The sequence below is a fragment of the Zootoca vivipara genome, chromosome 5, assembly GCF_963506605.1.
Source record: "Zootoca vivipara chromosome 5, rZooViv1.1, whole genome shotgun sequence".
Taxonomy (NCBI): domain Eukaryota; kingdom Metazoa; phylum Chordata; class Lepidosauria; order Squamata; family Lacertidae; genus Zootoca; species Zootoca vivipara.
This window is the reverse complement of record NC_083280.1, coordinates 19,309,226-19,336,086: the sequence shown is the minus strand read 5'-3', so window position 1 is coordinate 19,336,086 and position 26,861 is coordinate 19,309,226. Positions and strand designations below refer to the sequence as shown.

Below are 26,861 nucleotides of genomic sequence, written 5' to 3'. Positions count from 1 at the left end.
ATGATTCCCGTACTCCTGATCCAAGCTCTGCTCTCCAGCGCCCTCTGGAGTCCCGCGAGGACAACAGCCATCGTCAGCTTTTCTCCCTACCCTCTCTTCACAATGGAGTCACTCAGCGGTGCCACTGAAACTGAAGACCCTAAACAAGCCTCCACTGTTCCCCCTGATCAGGACCCAGAGACCAATGTAATTGATCCGATCACAGATGGTGGGAGTCGAGCGAGTTCCCAGATCGCCGTGACATCTGCGGCAACCTCTTACTTTAATGGGGTGGGTGGAGCGGGAAGCAAGAAGAACCTTCTGGAACCAGGGGCCACCACCACCACCACCAGTGCCATTGGATCCAGACAACAGGTGGCACTGGAATTGTTCAGTGCTCCAAACACAGGGCATACCTCCCCGGCTATGGGTGTTTCCAGGGAGGAAAACCGTACTACCCATCTGGTTCCATTTTCTGCAACTAACAAAGGCCTTGCAATTGGCGACCGCTTAGATCCTGCCTTCTCAAATGCACCAAAGGGAAACAGCACCGATACTGAGCGACGCTGCTTCTGTAAAATTCCAGGAGCCGAAGGACAAAAGAGAGACCAAGGTGAAAAAGAGAATGCGGGTAATTGTATCGCTTAATGCCTCCAGGTTGCCAAAATCTTTTTCTTTCTTTCTTTCTTTCCTTTTTTTTAATAAAAAAAACTGAACGCCATTCATTTATTTTCTAATTAAAAACAACCGGATCAGTATCATACTGAAAATCCCCCCCAAATCCAAATGCTCTGTGCAATGAAGTAAAGAGATACTCGGCAGCGGGTAAATGGACAAATTGTGTCCCTCGCGGCTCGCAAACAAACTTGCCGGTGTGCAGAGCACCAAACGCCAGCAGAGCTGCCTGACCCACAACACCCCAAGTGCTCCTTCTCATAATCCGGTAGTATTTGGTAGCAGACCATCTGCAATTTTATAATAAGCCCCAAGACTCTGCTGAACCCATGATGCACCTGCAATGAAGCAGCGTGACTTGGGCAGATGCAACTACAGCGTGAGGTGACTGAGATAAATGAGTGGTTTTCAAATAGTGTTCTGGGAAATCCCAGGGCTCCTTGTAATCTTAGCAAGGCTTCCTCAATAGGGACCTCAGTAACAACTGCCAAGATCCTGTGCAAGAAAGCTTGCCCTCCACTACTGATGGTACTACAAAATGTTCAGCTGCAGCAGTTTGGGGCAGTGCTATTTTTTTCTAGACAAAGAGGTGCCGGAACTCACCATGAACACCTCCCTTGTTCGCTTAGAATGGCAATGGCGCCCACCCGAGAGGTGCCAGAACTGAGTTCCAGAGAGTTCCGGCTGCAAAAAAGCCCTGGGTATATGCAGAGCAATAATGACCAGGAGTGGCCGATGTTCTTCATGCACTTTGTATCTATGTTATGTGTAGCCTACAACATTTCCCAGACTCCTCTGCAACCCACAGGGTCTCCGCGGCAAACATGCAAGCGATTCTTGACTAATGTTGATGTGGGAAGAGTTCCTGGGAAGTAGAAAGTTGGAAAACTATTGGGATAAACAACAGACTAACAGACTAAAAATGACTGGTTCTGAAGACATCATGGCTTCTCATCAGAAAAGCATTCTGGATCTGCAGACGAAGGCCCCATTTGTGCTTTTCATTTAAAACAGTATCTTACCACTTTAAACAGTCATGACGTTTCCCCCCTCCCAAAGAATCCTGGGAGCTGTAGTTTATTAAGGGTGCTAAGAGTTGTTAAGAAGCCCCAATTCCCTTCACAGAGCTCCAATTCCCAGACGTCCCTGGGAAGGATCATTGCTTGTTATACCACTCTGAGAATCGGAGCTCTGTGAGTGGAAGAGAATAGGGGTCTCCCAAGAACTCTCAACATCCTTAACAAACTACACTCCCCAGGATTCAGGGAGTTCTTTAAAGGGACAGGATACTATTTTAAATGTATTGTGCAGATGGGACCTGAGTCAGACCATTGGTCTATCCAGCTCAGTAGGCTCTGCAGGGTTTTGAACCAAGAGTGTTTCCTAGCCCTACTTGGAGACGCTGGGGATTGAAACTGGGACCTTGTGCATGCAATGCCTGAGTTCTTCCACTGAGCTACAGCCCAGCTACCGTAGTAAAGCATGGTGGGGGTTTAAGCTTCCCACATGTAGCTTAAAGCAGCTCTTTGATCTACACTGGGCAGAATGTTCATGAGGCTTGCAAATGCTTTTTTTTTGCTTCTCCATGAATGCTATTAACTGTGGCTGTGGTGGTTAATTGATTAATCCACCAGACTAATTGCTTAAAAAACTCTTAATATATTATCAAACCAGTACACCTTTTTGGAAATGCTTATAAAACTGCAGACTGCAAGCTTCATTTAAGCAAATCCCCTTCCCTTACCCAGGAGAGATTGCATCTTTTAAGATGATACAAAATCAGAACTATTGGTTAGACCTATAGTGTAGGCAACTTAACCTAATGATTAATCAATTAAAATGTTCTTAATTGTATTGCATCCCTACCATTAACACAAGCAGCACAAGATATATTCAAAGATGGTTTCAGCCTCATGCAAAAATGTCAGGGGATTCATGTCCTGGCATTAACAATTGTGTTTCAGAAGTGTTGGTGGTGCTCAGTTCAGTGTGGAATATGAATGTGTTCGGCACCTCCTGTGCAGTAATTGAGAAAAGCACAATCCTTTCTAGAGGGGTGCATAATTCACCACACGGAGCTGTAATGGCTCATTTGAAGACACACCAGAGTATCATATAAATGAGTACATTTTAATGATTCTTTAAATATGATCTCAGGGACTCCTATGGTTACAGTCATTGACCCAAAGTATGATGATACAGTAGTTGCCATGATGCTCATACCATCTTTTCATGCATACATTTAACTGTAAAATTCGAAACTGTATCTTGGACCTTTTGGGTGTTAGATTTAAGCACCCATCACAAAGCAATATGTAAGGGTTACTCATAGGCTGGTGAAGGCAGAACACATTGGGCAGAAATTGTTCAGTTAAGGGCTGGATTATGACATTTTAGTTATATAGCAATGTAGCAGTACTATTTGTTGTTGCTTCTCCTCGAATAGTGCCAGTGTAATCAAAGAGCTTCACTTTGCTGCATTAGGCTGCAAGTGCAGGACCAACCCAACTGGGAAGTCTATAGTACAGTTAATAGATCTGTACAGTGGAACCTCAGTTTATGAACACCTCGGTTTATGAATTTTCGGTTTATGAACGCCGTGGACCCATCTGGAACGGATTAATTCACTTTCCATTACTTTTAATGGGAAAGTTCGCTTCAGTTTATGAACGCTTCAGTTTATGAACAGACTTCCGGAACCAATTACACCCATGTTTCAGTTTATGAACGCTTCAGTTTAAGTACTTCGCGGACCCGTCTGGAACGGATTAATCCACTTTCCATTACTTTCAATGGGAAAGTTCGCTTCAGTTTATGAACGGTTACTCCGCGGACCGTCTGGAATGGATTAATCCACTTTCCATTACTTTCAATGGGAAAGTTCGCTTCAGTTTATGAACGCTTCAGTTTATGAACAGACTTCCGGAACCAATTGTGTTCATAAACCGAGGTACCACTGTAGTCTGTTTCTTGCCCCCATGTAACACAGACAGTTGCCTTGCACCATGCAATACCATTTGTCCATCAAGTCCAGATCTGTCTACTCTGAAGTGGCAATAGCTTCACAGGTTCTGATGCAGTGACATTCCCCAGAATTTTTAAAGGAAGGATGCAAGGATTGAGTCTGAGACCTTCTGCATACAAAGCACTTCCACTTCCACTTCCACTTCCTCTATAGCTGCATGTTTTACAGAGGTGAAACTGGAACATGAATGAGGACCTGCAGTGATGCTAGTCAAGATTAGTTTGGTCCTGTGTGTGAAAGCATGTTACTGTTTATACTTGAGCTTAGTACAATTTTGCTGTATGTTTCGATTGGGAATTTTTCTCAGTTTATATGACAATGGATAAAGATCTGCTCCTGTTTCCTTCCAGATGTGCTGAGACTTGCCAGGAGAAGAGGAGAACTGCGGTCTTTGGTCGACGTCAGACAAGACAGAACAGCGGAAAGGGGGGATTCCAGATCCAGGGCCGCTGTAGGTAGACCAGTGTCCCCTCATCAGGCAGAACAATATGGTGGCTCTACAGATTTTTCTTTTCCAAGAGGTGACAAAGGCGAGGTTGGGAGCCCTGGCCCCATAGGAATTCCGGGGCCAAAGGGAGACACAGGGGAACATGGAGAACCAGGTCCAAAAGGGGACACTGGACAGAAAGGTGATCCTGGGGAGAAAGGAGAAAGAGGCATAGCAGGTGAGAAGGGGGAGACAGGACCAGGAGGGCCACCGGGAATTCAAGGCGCTCCTGGTTTAAAAGGAGATGCAGGGATGCAGGGAACAGTCGGTGCCCCTGGGAGAGAAGGGCTAACTGGACTTCCAGGCCGAAGAGGCGAAAAGGGCCAGAAGGGGGACTGCAGATCGGTTGAACCTGTAGCCTTTTCAGCTGGCCTTCAGAAGAGGAGAAGCTTCCCATTGCCAGGATCCCCAGTGAGATTTGAAAAGGTTTTCCTGAATGAAAATGAAGCATATCATGCGGAATCAGGCATATTTACTGCCAACACTGGAGGGGTCTATTCTTTCAGTTATCACCTGAGTGTTTCTGGCAAGGCGCTGAGGGCGGCGCTCTTCCACAACGGTGAACGAGTTATGCAGGTGTCGAGCGTAAGGCAGCCTCCGCAGAGCGTTTGCCAGGTCTCTGGATCGATGCTGGTTCAGCTCTCTGAAGATGATGAGATTTGGCTTCAGATTCTGATTGGCTCTCAAAACGGGCTGGTGGCTGATGAAACCACTGATTCTGTATTTTCAGGGTTTCTGTTATACCCTGACTGATGAAATTAAGCAGGATTACATATAGGGTTGGGAATAAGCACCCAACACCTGACAGCTTTGTGTCTTGGATCACACTCTAATTTATAGCATGCCTATTATTTTCACATTTTTCTCAATTTCACAGTTTCAGATTTATTGCTAGCGTACTAAGCTATAGAACAGCGGTGGCCAGTTCTTCCAGCTTTATCATTAGATTAGCACATGCAGAACTTTCTAGAGGCCTAAAACCAGAAGCTCTAATAGACTTGTGAGATTTTGCACTAGGTTTCTAGCTCTCATGCTATTTGATTAAACTGTTCCTAAAGGGTAATTTTAAGGTTAAACTTCTTCACTCTTGCTCTGACAGTGGCGTATTGTTAGTTCTAAAATTACTGTGTTTTAATTTTGTTATTTTTATTATTGTTCTGAAGCAGCATTTCATCAATGAGAGTCAGTGTGGTATCCTTGTTAATTGCTTGGATTAGAGCTGGGGACAGCCACTCTTAATTACTGGCTGAGACTAGCCTTCCTTCTGAGTGGCCTTGCTTCCTTGACCATTAAATTTCTAATTAGTGAAAATAGAAGATACTTGACTTCTATTTTCCAGGCCCTCCCTTCAGCAATTCAGGAAGGCCGTTATAGGAAGATACCTTATGAGGAGAGGAAATGCCCATGTGGCTCTGGGCAGCAGGAAACAATGGAGCATGCCCTTCTTCATTGCCAGTATCATGGGCGTACCCAGCGAGGGGCAGGGGGGGGCAGCTCAGCTGCCCCCCCCAGAAAAAATTACCATATTTTATGGACCATAACCTGCACTTTTTCCCTCCGAAAACTGAAAGGGGAAAGTCGCTGTGGGTTATGGAAATCGGGCTGTTTTCGCCCCCTTCCATCCTTCCTTCCCCCCTCTTTCTTTCTTCCTTTTCCTCTCTCTCTCTCTCTCTCCCTCCCTCCCTCCCTCCCTTCTCTCTCTTTCCCTCCCTCCCTTCTCTCTCTCTCTCTCTCTCTCTCTCTCATCCCTTCCTTCCTTCCTTCCTTCCTTCCTTCCTTCCTTCCTTCCTTCCTTCTCTCTCTTCCCTCCCTCCCTCCCTCCCTCCCTCCCTCCTTCCCTCTCACTTCCCCTCTCTTGCCCACCCCCCCCTAGTTTTGATCCTGGGTACGCCCCTGGCCAGTATTATATAGACATTTGGGTCAGGTTTATCCAGCCCATCCTATACAAATTCCCAGGGCATTCAGAACAACACAAAAACTCCCTATTACTACAGGATGGAAGCCCAGAAGTCACATATTCAGTCGCCAGATTCTGCGCTGCCATGATAAATACTCGTTGAAGGATGGTCTATGCTACAAATCTGTCCTAAAATGAAAGCCCATATTGTTAGATCTGTATCATTGAAGCCCCACCCCATATAGCTGTTTTAACTGGTCTTTTTCATTCTTCTTATAAGTTTTAATTCACCCATTATTTATGCTTAATCAAATATTCTATGTATATGTTTTAATCTACGGTTGGTTCTTGCTCCCATTTATTTAATAATTATTTGTTTAGATTCATGCTGTTATGCTGTTTATTTAGATGTTTTGCTTATGCTGGTCTGTGACCGAATAAAGTAAATTCATTTATAGAGCTGGGGAGACCCAGGTTCAAATCCTCACTCAAGGATGAAGTCCACTAGAAGATTTTAGATCTGTCACCATCTCAGAATTCACCAATGTGGTGCTCACGGGTGCCTCGGTGAGCAAGTGCTGTGGTCGCTGATGTAGTTGCCATTTTCCCTTTGATGGGTATGGCTGATGGGGGAGCATGCCTGCACTTTTTTGTGGCCCTGTCTCCTTTCCAGCTCTTTAATATTTGGCAGCCATTTTGTGTCATGCTGTGGCAGCCATTTTGTGACTGGTGCTCAGGGCACTTTCTCAAAATTCTAAATGTCCCCACTGGCCTCAAAACTGTTGCCACCCTGTCTTGCACACACTTGCCTGGGAGCAAACCACACTGAATGCAATGTGGCTTAAGTCTGAGTAGATATGCATAGGATTGCATTGCAATGTTGTGCACCCTGTCCTGAATTACTGAACATTCACCCCCTTCCACTTATATCTTCTTATGAAGCTGCCTTATAGAGAGCCAGATCATTGGTCCACATAGCTCAGGATTGTCCACAGTGACTTTCAAGTGGTTCTCAGAGGAGTTTTCCCCAGCCCTACCTGGAGGTATTTATCTGTCATCGATCATTTGTGATGGTCGTGGAGGGTGAAAAGTCTCAAGCATTAACTCTCCCTTTTTGGTAATTGATTCCTTTCTTTAGGAAATAAAATTTTAGTGAAGCGTCATGACTTTGCCCCTTTTTATCAGAACTGCGGTGTCTTTGTCGTACCTTTGTGCAAAATGATTTACTTATTTTGTGTTATGTGGATGGTTTGATCTATATAAGTTGATGGCTTAAAAATAATAAACTGGAATTCGGAGCATGAGCTGTTTCAGCCTTTGACTCCTGAGTTTACTTTGCTCGAGTCTAGACTCATTGAGTACGTGCTTCAGTTCTTTGTCATGCAGTGATATTCCCCAGAGCTGCCATCTTCTTCATGGACCCCACATTACACAGCTCCTCTAACTAGTCAAAAACGGCTGATCTTCTAACAGAGACACCTGGAACGATGACTCCAAAAGTTTCTGCTGGGATCCTTGTGTTTCTTGCACTGCTCCTACAGACCAATTAATTCCTTACCTGGCCTGGAAAGCATAACTTGACCTACTGAAAGATGACCATAGTTTGTGGCCGAGTGGGAGGGTGAGGCCATTCCTAGCTTGCCTTTCCTGTACTCAGCTGACTTTCCCGGAGCACTTTCTTGGGTCCCTGCTTTCTCAAGTCCCAACTCTCTTATCCCCATTTTCTTAGCCTGCTGTCCCTGTCTTCATTCCCTTGCTGACTCCACACTCTCTGCTCTCATCTCCAGCTTCAGGTAGCTAATGCGATGCCCTCCAGATCATAGCATCATAAAATCATAGAGTTGGAAGATACCCTGAGCATCATCTAGTCCAACCCCCTGCAATGCAGGAACATGGATCCCTTACGTGGATCACGCCTGCAACCTCGGCGTTATCTGCACCATGCTCTAACCAACTGAGCTATCCAGCTGTTTTGGACTACAGTTTCCATCATCTCTGACCACGGGCCATGTTGCCTGGGGCTGATGGTGACATGAATTCTACTCATATTGATCCAGAGCAGATTCCAATGTATAGTCAGCAGAGTAAAAAAATTAAACACATTCCAGGATTCCCCAAAAATAGACCAGAGGCAATTAATATTTCATCCAGCAGAGCTTTACTGCTACTGAAGGCAAATGAGCATAATGGTCACAAATCCAATACATTCAGGGTTGGCATTGTCCATAAGAAATCCAGCTGCAACAGACTTAATTTAAATTTACAATTACTTATAATAAGACTGCTTATTTTTTTTTTAAAAGCCAGATTCAGTGATTCCTTCAGCAGTCTTTTCAGGCAGCTTTCATTAAGATCAAGGGAGCAAAGCATTTTGACTATTGCAGGCAAAAGTTAGTCGTTTGAAAAAGGGGAGTTGAATGTGATACTGTCCTGAACTTTCTTACTTTAAATGAAAAAAAGGGTGGAGGAAAAAGAAGCATATCAGCAGCTTGATCTACTATTTAAAATAGATTGCACTTCATAGTTTTCCAGGGCTGGACATAATTATAGACATCCCCTTCTTTTAGATATTCACACCATAAAGTAATTCGGATAAACGATATTTTTTAGAAAAATGATGCCAGCCAAGGAATGGATGAGGAATGAAATCGAGATGTTGTTCTTCAAAGCAGTGGGTAACTTTGGTGATGCACAAGTAAAATTTAAACTTTTAGATTCAAAGTGTGTGCATCATAATTAAGATGCAATCGATTGAACCCAAGCAAGCAATTTCCTTCCAAATTGCAAGCGCAAATTGCCCTTTTGTAACAACATTGCAATTTTTGCATCTGCTATTATATTTCATTTTCTTTCCAATTTTTGGATGCAAAGCTATTAGCAAAAAAAGAAAAAAGAAAAAAGATTCACCCCTCTCGTAATGCAGTAGATTTATCACCCTGAACAATAAATGAAAGGCAATATGCACTTTATTGGTTTCATACTGTTTATTGCTACTTACAATAGAGTGTAATTAGAAACACTTTAAATTCTATAGACATTAAAGGGAGATTCTTGCCCATGCATCAACAGCAGTTCATTGTGGCAGGAGCTTAGACTTCGTCCTAAAAGCTGGTTGTTCAGGCTGTGCAAATATTACCCACCAGCTAGGTCCTTCTTTTTTCTGAATTCAGATTGAAGCTAGTTTGGGGGGAAATGAAACAAAAATGCAGTATTACACAAGAAGTGACAGGATAGATATGGATGCAGAGGAGATGGGCATACACTGCCTCATAATATTTAGCCATGCTTTGCTTCTGGAAGTCCTAAATGGGAAGTTTTAAAAACAAACAGACACATGATTTAACAGTTAACATATAGAACCCTGAACCGCTCAGGGCCACCTGCCTCTATATAGACCTATAAGATCACTTAATCACCTGGGGAAATTCCACTTGTGGTAGCTACAGAATATCACAAGGCAACAGCCCCCAAATGGGTATTTCCTGCTATTGACCCTGTACTAGGGAATGTTCTTCCCTCTCCTATGCATGAAGCAGCAGCAGCCACCAGTTGCTTCAGGTGTCTTGTAGACACCTTTTTTGCCTAGTCTTTCCTTGAGAGCCAGTGTGGTATTGTGGTTAGGGCATCAGTGGACTAGAACCTGGAAGATGGGGGTTCAAACCTCCCTTGGCCATGAAGGTCACTGGGTGATGTTGGGCCAGTCACTGCCTCTCAGCCTAACCTACCGTACCTCATAGGGTTGTTGTGGGCATTAAATGAGGAGGGGGGCAACTATATATGCCATATCGAGCTCCTTGGACAAAAAGGTGGCCCTGTGGTTAAACCACAGAGCCTAGGGCTTGCCGATCAGAAGGTCGGCGGTTCGAATCCCTGCGACGGGGTGAGCTCCCGTTGCTCACTCCCAGCTCCTGCCAACCTAGCAGTTCAAAAGCACGTCAAAGTGCAAGTAGATAAATAGGGACCGCTACAGCGGGAAGGTAAACAGCATTTCCGTGTGCTGCTCTCGTTCGCCAGAAGCGGCTTTGTCATGCTGGCCACATGACCTGGAAGCTGTATGCCGGCTCCCTCGAGATGAGCACGCAACCCCAGAGTTGGTCACGACTGGACCTAATGGTCAGGGGTCCCTTTACCTTTACCTTTACAAATACAATAAATAAATCCTGTGACCCATAATATTGAGCCCTGTTTTTTTAAAAAATAAAAAAAATCCATATTAATTCATTGAATCCTTGCTTTTATATTGCTGTTTTACTGATCTTATGTAATACGCCACTTGAAAAAAAAAGTGGTTTATAAATGTTTTAAATACGGTAAATACATTTATATTTTGGCTTGTGTGCTGCATCTTTCCCTTTCTCCGTTGAGCATGTCACTCTCATGATGCCCAGCGTTCTTGTGCACAGGTGAAGATTTGTTTAACCATCAGTTAAGCAGCCTAGCAGACACTCTCGCTGACAAAGACAAGACAGGAGTGAGGCATTTTGCTCTGAAGAGGCCTGGAATCTGATCGGCTTTCCACTTCCCCCCATAAATCTTGACCTCAGGAGCTCTGGGTCAGGAGTTTCTAAGTGGGTGCCAATGGAAGGCCACCAATCCCACATATTTCTGACAAGCCACGCAGGGTATGAGGCTATGATGATTAATAGCCTAGTCCTAAAACTTACTGCGCCAGCAAATGTGTGTTTAGCTCGGAGTGTAGCAACAATGATGTTATTGCATGTCTACACCCCCTGCAGACACTGGAGTTGACAACCTGTTTTGCTCCCAAATCAGCTGATGAGAGAAAATCGACAAGACTATATTTCTACCATTACCCTTATTTGGAAGCTGAAATGGAACAAAAGCAAATAGAATGCAAGTGCCTTAAGCAGGTTAATGCTATCAGTGAGGATGATAAACGTGGGCTGGTCTCAGACCCCTTAAGTGTCCCAATTTACCTGGGACATCACGGGTTGGCAGAAGCCGCCTGGGCTTCTGTTCCCCATCCCGAATCTCCTGATTTTGCTCCCATGCTGATTGCGCCAGAGTGAAGGCCCCAAAGACGGTGTCAGGGAGGGGGGGCGAGGAATGGGGGTCAGTGGGATGGTAGGGATTCCCCGAAATGCCCTCCCAAAATGTTGGGGGGGGTATGCAAGATGACTATAACGGAAGTGACTTTACAGCATTTTGCAGTGAAGGTGGACTCATTCCACAGCACAAAGGACTTGACAAGTTGCTGTCTTGGGTGCCTCAGCTGTCTATCTGTGAGAGGTTTATAACAGAGGCTACTTTTTAGCATTGTTATGAAGGTAGACACATCATATGCTGTAAATAACTTTATAAATTGACACACACACACACCATCTAGTTACTAGCAACTGCTTTCAAGGTAGCAATTAGAGGAAAACTCCATTGTCTCTAAAGGTAAGTAGCAAGTGCCCAAAGAACAAAGAACCAGCTGAAAAACTGACTCCTGACCTGCAGTTGGCATCGAATTTGCATTTACTCCAGTTTCAGTGTCATGCTGTTGACTTTCTAGAGAAGTCGCCAATCATCGTTCTTCCCTGTCTACCGCATCCTCTCATTGGCTATGATTAAAGCAATTAAAGAAATAAAATAGATCGCAACCTACCAGAGAATAAGATTGGCTCCTTCGATGGACTATGCAGGGTGAGAAGTCCCGATTAGAGGAATATTCATAAGGTAGGAGATAAATAACAAAATGTTTCATTCTTTCGAAGGAGGGCTTTTTACAACAAATGTTTTGGGCTTCAACTGTCGCTGTCAGTAGAGTTTGATTCATGAAACCAATTACGTATGAAACAAGGACGAATATTTTTTCCTGGAGCAAAGTTCAAGATGGAGGTTCTGAGAGCGAAGGAGAAAGAACTAGAGCAAGCAAACATTTTCTTAAGGTTTTGCTTTATTGGAGAGTAATCAGGTGGCGCTGTGGGTTAAACCCCTGAGCCTAGCCTAGGGCTTGCTGATCAGAAGGTTGGCTGTTCGAATCCCTGTGACGGGGTGAGCTCCCGTTGCTCGGTCCCAGCTCCTGCCAACCTAGCAGTTCGAAAGCACGTCAAAATGCAAGTAGATGAATAGGAACCGCTACAGCGGGAAGGTAAACGGCGTTTCCGTGTGCTGCTCTGGTTCGCCAGAAGTGGCTTTGTCATGCTGGCCACATGACCTGGAAGCTATACGCCGGCTCCTTCGGCCAATAATGCGAGATGAGCGTGCAACCCCAGAGTCGGTCACGACTGGACCTAATGGTCAGGGGTCCCTTTACCTTTACCTTTACTACTACTACTACTACTACTACTACTACTACATATTAAAGCTGAGTGGGGGAGGGGAAGAATAATACTGAACTTAAATTAAGTGTAACTAAATATATTTGGATATTTTGGCAAAAAGAAATGTTTATATGGAAGGACCTTCTATGAAATACAGGGTCTTCAAGGCAGCTGATTAGTTTCTTACATCAAATGGTACCCAGATAAATATACAATGAAAAAATAAGTAGAATAGATTCTACCCAGGTATCAATGGACTAGGAACATAGGAAGATGCTTAATGCCATGTCAGAGCATTGGTTCACCTAGGCCAGTGTTGTCTACACTGACTGGCAGCAGCTCTCCAGGGCCTGCTGAAGTATTGCTGTATGAAGAAAATATTACAAAGACACTGTAAGGAAACTGCCTTATATTGAGGCATTGACTGGCAGCAGCTCCGCAGGAATCTTCAAACAGGAATCTTCCCTGGTCCCACTTGGATATACCAAGGTGAAGGAAGCGAAGGGGAAAAAAGAAAAAAAAAAAGGGTTTTTTTTAGTAAGTCAGCCAGGGCAACTTTGCTCAGTAGGACTTCCAAGTAAGTCTTATGGTGCAATCCTAACCATAGCTACTCAGGATTTAATGGGTTTTACTCCTGCGTAAGTGGGGTTAGGATTGCAGTCTTAGTGTTAAAAATAAACTGCAAGTACCTTAAGCTACATTATTAAATTGGACTTACATGCGATGATGAAGTCTACAGTCCTGCCACACCTCCAATTTTTACATGCAGCTTTATTCGCATATACAGATGTTTTGTAAAAACTTGCATTCTGATATATTTTAGGTTAACTTCTTTTTTATGGTTGATCTTATTAGTATTCTTTTTTAATGAAAAAGTTTATATTCTAGGTAAACCTCAGAGGGTTTGGATGAGTGTGTGTGTGTGTGTGTGTGTGTAAATATAAAATTCCATAGGATATTTGACTATACACGGCTACTCCGGGTGGATGAATTAGTCAGCCCGATTTAATAAAGAACTGATTCACGTAAATTCCTTTTCTGGACTGGGAGATGTGGATGCAGACTGGATATGGATGAGCCCTACCAGATCAGATCAAACCCCCATATAATTCATCATTCTGTTCCCAGAATGTGGGTGTCCATGGGAAGTTGACGAGATGATTAGATGTGCCACTCATATTTATACAATGGGGCCTTGTTGATACCACAAGGACTAATGAATAATTGGGGGGGGGGTCAATGTCCTATTATAAGGGGAAGAAGACATTAGGTTTGATCTTGATTTTGTCATATTTAGTGACTAAATTCCCTCACCACCACCCCAGCCCTCCAGATGTTATTGAACTACAACTCCCATCCTACCCAACAACTGGACCCCCTGGCTAAGGATCATGGGAGTCGGAGTTCTGACTGGGGCTTCTAAGTGTGTTTGGCTGAGCACACTTAAAAATCTCTCCAGGATCAGAAACATTGGCAACACAGAGTTCCCAGTCATTGGGAGGCTTCAAAATATGTTCAGCAGAACACACTTAGAAGCCCCCAAGAGATGTTCCTGCACAATCAATGAAAGTAAGAGGTAGGTTAGGGATGGAGACTCTGGGAATAATTCAGATTTATCTATAAGGCAACCAAATACGGGTTGTAGCCAAACAGAAACATATGAACATAAATCGCACAACAGAACCATACATAAACATTTGACCTATACAAGAAAACATAGATAAAGACAGAATCTTAGATTAGAGACTGCTCATGCAACCCTGGGGCAGGGGTGGAGGATGGGGGGCCGTGGGGGCGGGCCACCCTGGGTGTCACGACTGAGGGGGGGACACAAAATGCCGGGCTCACTCACTGGGAGAGACGCAGGCTCCGCACTGCCCAAATGGTCCGCCCACCGCCTGCCTCCCAGCTATAGGGCAGCTTCCTCCACCGCTGCCCTGGGGCTCTGACACATGTTGGCATTTCCTGTCCAGACATAACACAGAACTTCTGTCATGAGGCAGCTATCTCCAGTGGCAAATTTTGGGAGATGTTTTAAAAGTGCACAACGCTCTTTAAAAAAGAACCCCCAAACAATGGCTGCCTTAATAAAAAGTCTGAAAATTTCGTCTTATGCTGTATTTGAAATACCCTTTGGTAGTGTGTGAGCAAGGGGGAGGGGGAGCAGAAGGTCCTAAAACATTTAGGTTAAAATGCCTAAAAGGGAAGGTTCTCCTTGGCACTTGGGTCAGGCCTGACTTTGCAGATATTCTATATGTTTCTCGGCTGCATTTCTGTGCCGTCTCCATGAAAGAAGCAGCTATTCAGGGGCTTCCAAGCTTCCTCTCTTTTCTTTGATAATCTCGGCATTGCCACTGTTACCACCCTTTTCTTCTGTTTGCGGGGTGTAGCATTTGATAGCCACGGGCCTTTCCAAACTTTCCTCCCTGAGCGTTTAAAGTGATGTTCTGCTTCAGCAAACCTCACAGGCCATTACCTTGCTAATTGTTCGAGTTACAGGGGTTCATACAATGGGGCGGATTGTCCTCAGCTGCTCAGAGCAGAACATACCAGGGCTTCTCCTGAAAAGGGAAGTGACCACATAACCTTCTTCCCTCAACCTGTTGCCAACATCGTGAAAAACAGCCTTTTTGTTGTTTGGCTCTTGGCTGACTCTGAAGCTGGGGCTTTGCAGATGTGTGCCTTATTATCAGCTTGTTGGCACAAAAGCCCTCTCGCCGCATTGGAGACAAAGGGCTCCATGAAGTAAGCAGGCCGGACTTCTGCTCGCACATGATGACAGCAAATCCCATTTGCTGTAAGGTCTGACAGAAACTTCAGGAGAAATAGTCTGGATAATCTTCTGATTTTGTTCTTTTAAACCCCCCTGAATTTGGTTACTTGTACCATTGAGTTAATAATAAAAAAGTACATTTCTACAGCTTCGTATTCACATACGGTCACATACACTGATTCTGGTAGGAAGGTCCACATGAGGCTAGGCTTGGGAGGAAGTACTCAACCTCAGGATAGTTTATAATCCCATTTTTCCAATTCTGAATACTACTACTACTACTTACATGGAGAGAGGGAGTTAACTTACATGACGGGCCATGTAAGGGTCAAGTTCACAGAAATTTAGTATGAACACCAGGAATTAAATGACCCATTTTTTTTGCTTCATAAGAAAAAAGGATGCTTATGATACAGGTGACCCAGGGGGTACCAGAAGGTGTAATGCGAGCAAAATAATTTATGCTACGATCAACAATTTAAAAACTAGTGTGGAGCTTCTTTCTCAAAAATTCAAATGAATTTTGTATCATGGCAACATCAATACAAAAAAAGTCCCCCTGTCACGTTTCTTGGGCTTGTGAGACCTTATCTACAGGTTCTAGAATCTCAATGACTTTCTTCGTGAACACGGAAGGAAAACAAAATTCAAGATTTTTCACAACAGCAAGTAGCCCTGAATTTTTCAGAGGATCCCATTATTAATTTTCTCCTGTCATTGTTTAAATAGTGGTTGTCATTTTCTGTTATGGCACAAAATTTCAACTCCCCCCCATCCTTGGGTGTGTGTGAATTACAGCTCGTGGGGGAGGGAATACACACAACACTGCACACATTCCCCCCCAATAGCTATTGGGGCTGCCTCCTCATAATGTTATATTTGAATGGACTTTATGAAACCACATATTGTGCATTGCATGTTTTTGAACTGAGGGGAACCGCACTCCCTGAAAAAAGTATATTTTTTTTATAGATAGGGAAACTGTGAAACAATGTGCTGGGTTCTTTTTTAGGCTTCTCAACACCCGTCCTGAACCAAAGATGTCCATAATAAGTAATTTATGTGAAATTTTTATGAAAATGGAGAATCCGATATGGTCCAAAGATGACTGCACCTTCCTAATGCACTGAGTAAAAAGTGCCTAATTTTGCTTCCATTTATTCCTTCCTATTAAAACCTTTCAACGTGTGTAATTATGCTTGACTTGATCATCATTATGGAATTATCTCTGATAGGGATTCATCTGTGCTGTCCTCTGAATGAGCTACTCTGAATGTTCTTCGGCTTCTTGCTCACTCAACCTTATGCACCAGATGTTTTTTTTCAAGTTTTATTAAAGTTGGTATTAGTAATGTCGCAGTGGAGAAAAGTTAATTGAGCTGGATACTTGGTCGTGTTCTTTCTGTCCTCTTCTAAAAAGTCTCCTGGAATTCTGAACTGACAGACTTCTAACAAAGGCGACTGTCTTCCTGAAATATTAAAAGAGCGTTGGAGTAGTCAATATCAAGGAAATAAACAACTACTGTATCTAACTTTTAGAAGACATCTGAAGGGAACCCTGTTTAGGGAAGCTTTTAATCTTTAAGAAATTAGTGTATTTTAATATTTCTGTTGGAAGCCGCCCAGAGTGGCTGGGTAAACCCAGCCAGATGGGCGGGGTATAAATAATAAATAAGTAAATAAATAAATAAATAAATAAATAAATAAATAAATAAATAATATTGTATCGGCGGGTGTGCTGCAAGGATGGGATCTCATGCTCGGTCTTCTTCATAAAATCCATGGGTTTCTTGATACATTTCCGATTTGAAATTTCCACAGCTGCAGACTGGATGTAAAACAGCACAACAAGGTGGTCTGTTGTTGCAAGAGATCCAGAGATCCAAGGAATTCTCAGGTGACAGATACTGGAGTTCCATGGAGAATGTTGCAGCCTGTGTGGAATGTGCGGACTGTGGTGGGATCACACCTCTAGGCTCCACCCACCCACCCAGTGGAGGCGGGTTCACTAGGGATACTGCGGCATAACACAAATTTATCTCTCACTTCCATGTTATTTGCCAACTCCAACCCTCCCCACCCCTGGAAATGAGTGCTAAACACGTTCTATATTTTGCTGTATTTCTGGAAGTGGCTTTTTGTCATGTGAAAGCGCAAACCTAATGCAGAAATTAAACAGTTAGGGAAATGTCAGGAAAATGCAGCCCAAGGCAATAATCTCCTCGCATAGTGAGTTTGTAGTCTCATGTTTTTAAGGGTTTCTCTGAAATTATACCCATTTCCTCACCGGAAAGATGAGTGCTTTTTCTCCAAACACAACTCCCCTCTCCTCCTCCATGTGATACTTCTCCCTCAGAATAATAATAATAATAATAATAATAATAATAATAATAATAATACCCCCCCCCCCCAATCTGGCTGGGTTTCCCCAGCCACTCTGGGCGGCTCCCAACAGAATATTAAGAACACGATAAAACATAAAACATTAAAAACTTCCCTAAACAGGGTTGCCTTCAGATGACTTCTAAAAGTTAGATACCATGGTTGTTTATTTCCTTGATGTCTGATGGGGCGGGTGCCACTACCGAGAAGGCCCTCTTCCTTAAACATATGAATGGAATTCTCTGGTTCTTGGTATAAATGAATCAGCCATACAATATGCAATAGATAGCAGGTATTAAAGGCTTTTTCACACAGTTTTTTTTAAAAAGGAGAATAGCTAAAAATGTAGCTATTTGTATAGGACAAAGAGGTACTTATACCAAACAAGTATAATCAGTGCTTTTTCTTTTTTCTAGAGAAAAAGGTGTCAGAACACAGCTTCCTCAGAAGACCCACCCCAAAGAGAGTCTGTGAGGCTTGTTGAGGCTGCTCTGCTGAGGCATGGAGAGAGGTTTCTGTGCCTCAGTTGAGCAGCTTAAGAAGTACCCCCGTCTCTCTAGCTCCTGTGAGCCGGAGCAGCAAGGGGAATTGATCAGCTGAGGCACGTTTTCCCCAGGGCCGGCCCTAAGGCAAGGCTGGGTGGCGCAATTTGCCAGGGCGCCGGGCTGCCAGGGGGGGCACCGGAGGGATCTTCGCGCCACGGCGCCAGGGCTCCATATATGCTTAAGACGGCCCTGGGTGTGTGGGTTTCCCCACACACCAGCTATAAGCTGGGAGGTTGACAAGCTTCCGCAAAGCCGAGCTGCACATCTAGCTTGTGAAGAGACCTTCTCTGGAGACTGTAGAGGATGTCCCCTTTGGGCTCTGGAGAGGGTTTCCTCATGAGCCAGAGGCGCAACAGGGCTTTGCTGAGGCTGTTCAAGTCTCTCCCCACGTGTCAAGTCTCTCCCCCCTTAGACTGACTCTGAAGAAAATTTCTAACTAAACACTAGAGATGGAAGGATCTGTCATTTTCAGTTCCCTCTATTTCTCATTTTCCCAATCTCAAATTAAGTTCACCACATTTCTGCATCAACTTTTGTAAACACTGGCTGGAGAACTGCATTGCATTTCAGTTCAGCTTGATCAAATTGTCTTTAACTGGGACCTGGATTTCTCCCCCTCCCTATGGAAGGCTTCCTGTGTAATTACAGTGGAACCTCAGTTTATGAACACCTCGGTTTACGAATTTTCGGTTTACGAACACCGCGGACCCATCTGGAACGGATCAATTCACTTTCCATTACTTTCAATGGGAAAGTTCGCTTCAGTTTATGAACGCTTCAGTTTATGAACAGACTTCCGGAACCAATTACACCCATGCTTCGGGTCAAGTACGCTTCAGGTTGAGTACTCCGCGGACCCGTTTGGAACGGATTAATCCACTTTCCATTACTTTCAATGGGAAAGTTCGCTTCAGTTTATGAACGCTTCAGTTTATGAACAGACTTCCAGAACCAATTGTGTTCATAAACCGAGGTACCACTGTATGAACTTCCTGTGACTTCTGAATATATGGGGAGCCTATGCGCCTACCAGTATATGCACACAAATCATCCTTTTCCGTGATCGGACCCAATGGTGCCTTGCAAGAGCAGTCAGACCAACTCAGGATCCAACAGATGCAAGCCTGGTTCAGTCCTTCCCCCTCTCTCCCTCAGTAATACATCATTTCAGGGCCCTCTGACTGTCACAAGTGGGGATCTCACCATGACACACCTACCTCTCCATCCACCCTTACATTTGGAGGGTGGAAGGGGAAGCTCCTCACAAGGAAAGTAATAATTGCTTCATTCCATTGGCCATGGCCAGGGGAAGGAGGACTCAGACAGAAGAGGTGGGCAGAGGGACACTTGTACGCAATCCAGTACCCTCCAGTCCAGCAGAAGCTGGAGTTTGGGATTGTTCTGGCCATCTTGTTTATAGGTCAAAGGAAAAAAATATATGGACAGCTGGCCAAGCCCTGACCTAAGAGATACAACTGATCACAGAGATCGGGCTGTTCTGATAAAAAGGACGTAGTTATTATGGAGAACATAATTGGGGCTCTGTAATGAAAATAATGCTGAAACAGGCCCGACTCCTGAAGCCAACAGTCCTGCGTATTTGATAGTTTGTACTCATGCGATTAATTAGTTATTGGAAGAGTTTTCTTATCTTGGGTAGGAAAGAGCAGAGCCTGGGTAACTGAGTGGAGTGTGCTTTGGTGTGGGCCAATGTTATTAGAGATAAAGAAAGGCTGTGCATAAGGAAGCATATAGGGTAAAGAAATGTTTAATTAGTTGAGATAGACCTACAGTGCTTTAAGAGTCAGGCCTTGCTATCTTTTGGTGCAAGGTGGCGAACCTGGAGGCAACGTTAACTGTGCACTAGCTTGCTATTTCAGCAATATACAAGGTAGAAGCCCTTGCTATTTCAGCAAAATACATTAGCGTTTGAAGATCTAAATGACTTAGTCCCCAAATATTTGACAGTCTGTCACCCAAATCCCTATGGACCCCCCTAGATGTTAAGATCAGCAGAACTTTCCTCTTCTTGGTGCTTCTATCTTCCTCAGAAATGGGGATGGCGGTGGCCAAGGAGAGGGCATTATCTGTGATAGCCCCTAAATTGTGGAATTGCCTTCTTGGAAAGATGGTTCTGGCTTCTTTGCTATGCAGCTTTCAGCAGATGCTGAAAACCCAAGCCTTTGGCACCTGAGACATGTCTTTCCAGGACTCATCCTACTCCTACTGCGACTGTAATGTGTTGTAACTGCATTTAATTCTGAATTGTTGTAACCCTCCCTGGGACCTGCTGGTGAAGGGTAGGTAATATATATATATTTACTAGTAGTGGTAGAAATAGTAGGAATACTCTGAAGGTGTGACTGTTGCATCAATCTTTTCCAGCAGCTGCAGGCATGTGGAACATGCACTGGTGGTGTGCTGTCTTGGCAGTGGTAACCACTGTTGCTAAACTGAGCACAGAGGGCAAAAGTACCCCATCGCCCAAGTTCACGAAGATAAAAGTGGCTGGCATGGAAGACGCTGACGGCCTTGGTGCTTCCGATGCTTCACCCACTGAAGACAACCATTTCACTGAACCAGCAGAGACAAGCGACTCCACCATGGAGCTGTCCACTCCAAACTACGCCTTCCGAACAGCCACCACTCTCTTCCCTTTTGAAAACTTCACCCTCGACTCATCCGACTTCTTCTTTAACTGCTGTGATTGCTGTGCTGCCACCCCAGGGGAGAAGGGCGAACCCGGAGAGCGAGGATTGCCAGGTATGGGAAGGCAAATGCATGACTGAGTGATTTACGATGGCCTTTTGCCATTCACATTTCCAGGCTGAAATAAGCAAGGTGTGTGTGTGTGTGTGTGTGTGTGTGTGTGAGAGAGAGAGAGAGAGAGAGAGAGAGAAATAGATGCAAACATTTTATTTAACCACAAGTCAAGCACTTGTGGAAAGAGAGATAATAATTAATAATAATAATAATAATAATAATAATAATAATAATAATAATAATAATAATTTATTATATATACCCCGCTCATCTGGCCGGGTTTCCCCAGCCACTCTGGGCGGCTTCCAACCGAATATTAAAACAGTACAGCATTAAACATTAAAAACTACCCTAAACAAGGCCGCCTTCAGTTGTCTTCTAAAGGTAAAATAGTTACTTATTGCCTTGACATCTGCTGGGAGGGCGTTCCACAGGATGGGTGCCACTACCGAGAAGGCCCTCTGTCTGGTTCCCTGTAACCTCACTTCTCGCAATGAGGGAACCGCCAGAAGGCCCTCGGTACTAGATCTCAGTGTCCGGGCTGAATGGTGGGGGTGGAGACGCTCCTCCAGGTATACAGGACCGAGGCCATTTAGGGCTTTAAAGGTCAGCACCAACACTTTGAATTGTGCTCGGAAACGTACTGGGAGCCAATGTAGATCTCTCAGGACCGGTGTTATGTGGTCCCGGCAGCCACTCCCAGTCACCAGTCTAGCTGCCGCATTCTGGATTGATTGCAGTTTCCGGGTCACCTTCAAAGGTAGCCCCACGTAGAGTGCATTGCAGTAGTCCAAGCGGGAGATAACCAGAGCATGCGGTGCCATGATCAAGGTAAAGCTAGAATATATGAAAATATAGATTTTAAAAAGGCAACACAGGATCTGTTTGTCTCACGCATCTGGTGGAAAAGTATACTGCTGCTGAAACAGTTCTTAAATTATTTGGGAGCTGGTGAGTAAAAAAAAAGAGCAGCTTGGTGAAATCCTTAAGCCCTGCTCTTCAATTTTAACCAAATCACCCCTGAAACTTTCTGGGAGAGCATTCGAAACTCGCTTTGGGGTGCCAGTGTCACTGGAGCAGTGTGTCAGCAGTAAATCACATGGAATAAGTGAAGTTAACTCTTTATTAGAAGAAGCAAGGTTCGCTCAGGAGTACCAGGTCTAATGGGCACAGCAACTCTTCTCGGTTGATCTTGCCCCTATGAGGCAGTTGTGGAGACTGAAAGTCCCCGCCTTCCCACAGCTGCCCAAGTCTCCTCCTTTCCCAGGTTTTCCCAAGCAATCTGAGGGGGGGGGGTGAGGGGAGGAGAGCTTGTCGCAGCAGGAGGAGGAGATACCATGGCTTCTTCACCAACCTGACACATCTTTGCCTCTTGGCCTCCTTCCTCTCCTGCTTCTGCTTCTGGACTTCTCTCTGCCAGAGGCTCTTCCTGCTCATTTTACCCTGTTAGCTCTGCAGCTTCCAACACCTCCTCCTCCTCCCAGTCCTCTCCCTTGTCTCCCTCTGAACACCACCATTCCCTGGGCTCCGAGCCTTTCCCCCCTTGGGGTTCCCTAGCTGGTGCCTTCCACCATTCCTCTGCATCTGGCCAGTCCATGACACAGAGCTACTCCTTTTGCCCACTGCATGTGGGCATTCTGGGGTATGGAGGTGGGTATTGAGCCAACTTGGAATCTATTGGATCCTGAACCAATCTGGCTGCCATCACATGATGGCAGGAGGCCTGATCACTGCACCAGCTCCATGCCAGTGCAGTGATCTGCTTGCCCACCCTTTCATCCTGGCTGCTGTGTGTGGCAGGGCTAAAGATGCAGCAGAGTTAAGTTGTCTCCCTAAAACAGTACCTAAGTAACTAAGGTGACTAGCACAAAACTCCCCTTCTTCAGGCCCCTCTGTAACCTTTGAGCATTCCAGCATTCCTGGAATACTGTGTCCAGTTCTGGGCACCACAGTTCAAGAAGGATACTGACAAGCTGGAACGTGTCCAGACGAGGGCAACCAAAATGGTCAAAGGCCTGGAAATGATGCCTTATGAGGAACGGCTTAGGGAGCTGGACATGTTTAGGTGAAGGGGTGATATGATAGCCATGTTCAAATATATAAAAGGATGTCATATAGAAGAGGGTGAAAGGTTGTTTTCTGCTGCTCCAGAGAAGCGGACACAGAGCAATGGATTCAAGCTACTGTACAAGAAAAAAGATTCCACCTAAACATTAGGAAGAACTTCCTGACAGTAAGAGCTGTTTGACAGTGGAATTTGCTGCCCAGGAGTGTGGTGGAGTCTTCTTCTTTGGAGGTCTTTAAGTGGAGGCTTGACAGCCATCTGTCAGGAATGCTTTGATGGTGTTTCCTGCTTGGCAGGGGGTTGGACTGGATGGCCCTTGTGGTCTCTTCCAACTCTATGATTCTATGATTTAGCTTCCATGGCTAATGACCTATGCATCTCTCTTAGGATTTCAAAAGTCTGCTAGTTTGATAACAACAACATCAATGAGTAATCTTCATTCTTATTTAGTGTCTGTGAAACTAGATGCAGTGTAAAGGAGACTATATCAATGCCTTGTTGGAAAACTTTTGTGGTCATGCAACTTGCTTCCAGGGCCTGTTGCTTTGTTACAGCAAAAGCAAAAGCAACACAACATCTTGTGGAACTTTCGAGACCAACAAACTGTGTCACGGCATAAGTCTCACGAGATATTGAAGTGGTTAGCCCTCAAGATGCTACAAGACTTTTTGTTTTGCCTGCAGCAGATTTTTCAAATGTCCTCTCTGTAAATAGGTCTGAAAGGAGAGGCGGGAGAAAAAGGACTTCAGGGTCTACCAGGAAGTCCTGGACTACAAGGTGCGAGAGGATTCAAAGGAGACAAAGGTATGGACACTGATGAAGTGAACTGTTTGAAAAATGAATGGGGATTACAGTAGTTTTGCACAGGAATGTCTTCGGAGCGCAAAATGAAGGAAACACAACATCTTTCACATTTTCAGGCTTGAACCTCTTTTTTCAGCTTCTGACCTCCAATAGGGTTAGCATCATCAGCATCATCTTGCCCTTCACCCTCAGGTTCCAGACTGGGCTACAACCCACAGTGTTAAAAAAAGGGTCTAAAACAACTTACAATCATAGACAGTGGCATAGCATGGGTCCCCCCCACCCCAAAGGGCTGGATGCTTTGGGTGCAAAACTATTAGGGGTGCAAAATTTCAAAAGAAGAAAAAATAGCACATCCTCCCCCTCAGCTTGCGCCTTTCTCAGGAGGCAGGGAATGCTCTTCGTTGCGCACTCTGAGGAGGAGGTGGCGGGTGTGATTGAGCGAGACGAGGCCAGCCAGTCAAGCAATTAACCAACCAACCAACCAACCAACCAAGGTTGGATGGCCAACTGTCAGGGATTAGAGTAGCTGCAATTCCTGCATTGCAGGGGGTTGGACCAGATGACCCTTGGATCAAACTCTACAATTCTATGATTCCAGCAGAATTTATTCTATTTGTTTGACCATCTTTGTATCAGGAAACCTTCTTTCACAGGTCATAATTACCCGACGAACAATTGAATTCATGGAATGCAACCTAAAATGTTTATTTGCACTTACTATGTTTATTTGGAACGAGACGTGCCCTCATTGTAAGTCAAAGGCAAGAGATGAAATGTGGTGTATATAAGTCATTTGACATGTAGGGGCATTGCAAAGAACACCAATAACAGAACATACTATTGTAAAAATGTCACAGGAGATAAAGGAGAACATGGAGCCCAAGGAGCAAATGGAATCCCGGGATTTCCAGGCAAGACAGGAGAACAAGGTATGCCACATTAAATTTGATGAGAGTTGGAGAGATAGAGCTGTTCATAAAGCATAAAACTTTTACACTCTCTTTGAACCCAGTCTCTTCCAATGGCCACAAGTTGTCACCATATGCCCAGCTGTCCCATGTTAATGCTCAGCACAGATTGTATACTGCTTATAGCGGATCAGTGCTGAGTACTGGGGTGGGAGGTGGATGAATGGGTGACTGACTGGGGCTGGGGCATGTCATGTGACACCACCACCCCATATATGTGTGTGTGTGTGTGTGGGGGGCAAGTCAGTGCCCCTGCTTCACATGTACAGTTCTACGCCTAATGGACCTTTGCAAAGAACAGTATCCTCTTTTGTGATAGGAGGGGCCAGGGAAACCAGGTAATCACACACCTGTGAAGCCCTGCATCATGTTCTGGGAGATGTGTGAGGTATTTGGAGGGGGTGCTGCGAGCCGACTTCTCCTTGGAACAGCTAAGAACTATAGTGGTCCTCAGCTGCTCCCAGTCCCAATCTCACCACGCGTTCCTCTCCCTCACCAACCTGCTGATAAATGTTGGATAGCTGCCATATACCGAGTCAGACGATTGGTCCATCTAGCTCACTATTGTCCACAGTGAGTGACAGTGGCTCTCCAGGGTGGTAGTAGATAGAGGACATTCCCAGGCCTACCTAGAGATGCCAGGGATTGAATCTGGAACCTCCTGCATGCAAATAAGATGCTCTGCCACTGAGCTATAGGCCCTTGCTATTCACAGAGCGTTCCCATTGGGATTGCTCCTCAGCATTTATTTAGGCCAACCAGCCATGCTGAGCAGGGAGGAGGCCTGCAGGAAATTAGCCTGTGGGTTAATTCATGAACTAGGCCACAATGTCTAATAATAATAATAATAATAATAATAATAATAATAATAATAATAATATTTTAATAATATTTTATTTATACCCCACCCTCTGCAGCCAAAATTGGGCTCAGGGCAGCTAACACTAGATATAAAACACTAGCTTAAGATGGAACTTACCCTGTTTCTCCAAAAATAAGACGTAGCCATAAAATAAGCCGTAGCAGGATTTTTAAGCATTCAAGGAATATAAGCCATACCCCGAAAATAAGACATAGTGATAGGTGCAGCAGCAATGCCGGCCACGGCAGGAGGAGGAGGAGGAGGGAAAAAATAAGACATCCCCTGAAAATAAGCCATAGTGGTTTTTTTTTGAGGAAAAATAAATATAAGACAGTGTCTTATTTTCAGAGAAACACGGTAAAAACAAGATTAAATGCAACATTTAAAATTAAAATTGAAATGCAAATTAAACCTTGTGGTTTACTTGACCCCGTGACCCTATATTTGTGTCTTTACTATTTCTAGGTGAAATGGGATTCAAAGGAGACAAAGGAAACTATGGCCTGCCCGGCGCCAAGGGGCAAAAGGGCAATAAGGGCGAACTGTGTGAGAACGGCACCAAAGGAGAGAAGGGAGATAAAGGGGAGCTGGGATTGCCAGGGATCGATGGGGAAAATGGGGAGAAGGGAGAAAAGGGGGAGCTTGGGGAAAAGGGCTACTGTGGAGATCCTGGAGATAAGGGCGATAGGGGAGAACGGGGGGAGATTGGGCCCAAAGGGGACAAAGGTGTCAAAGGAGACATGGGGGTCGAGGGTATCCATGGGATGGATGGGCAGAAGGGAGAAAAAGGCGACCAAGGTTTTAGGGGGGACAAAGGTGACCCAGGGCCAATTGGGATAATGGGACCCCCAGGGGTGAAAGGAGCGGCCGGCTTCAAAGGAATCAGGGGACCACCTGGGAAGAAAGGCGCCAAAGGTCCGAAGGGGTCAAAGGGCGAGGTCTCAAGCCCCCCCAGATCAGCTTTCAGTGTTGGCCTGTCCAAGCCTTTCCCACCTCCTAACACACCTATTAAGTTTGACAAGATTCTGTACAATGACCAGGAAGATTACAATCCCTCAACGGGGAAATTTAATTGCACCATCGCTGGGGCTTATATCTTCTCCTACCACATGACCATCCGAGGGCGGCCTGCCCGCATCAGCATTGTGTGCCAAAACAGGAAGATGGTCAGGTCTCGGGAGACCTTGTATGGGCAAGAGATAGACCAGGCTTCCTTCCTAACCATTCTGAAATTAAACATAGGGGATCAAGTTTGGCTTGAGGTCACGCGAGACTGGAACGGGGTTTATGTTAGTGCTGAAGATGACAGCATATTTTCTGGTTTCCTCTTATATCCTGATGAAATGCTTGACACCTTACTATAA

General features: G+C 44.8%; 1 protein-coding gene across 1 annotated transcript; it reads left to right on the top strand.

Annotated features, from left to right (window-relative positions):
* Positions 1–26,861, top strand: OTOL1 (otolin 1). The gene is made up of 6 exons (XM_060274218.1): positions 1–610; positions 4,030–4,344; positions 20,418–20,795; positions 23,575–23,664; positions 24,525–24,596; positions 25,963–26,861. Exons 1-6 carry the CDS (start codon positions 1–3, stop codon positions 26,859–26,861), a joined length of 2,364 nt encoding a protein of 787 aa, XP_060130201.1.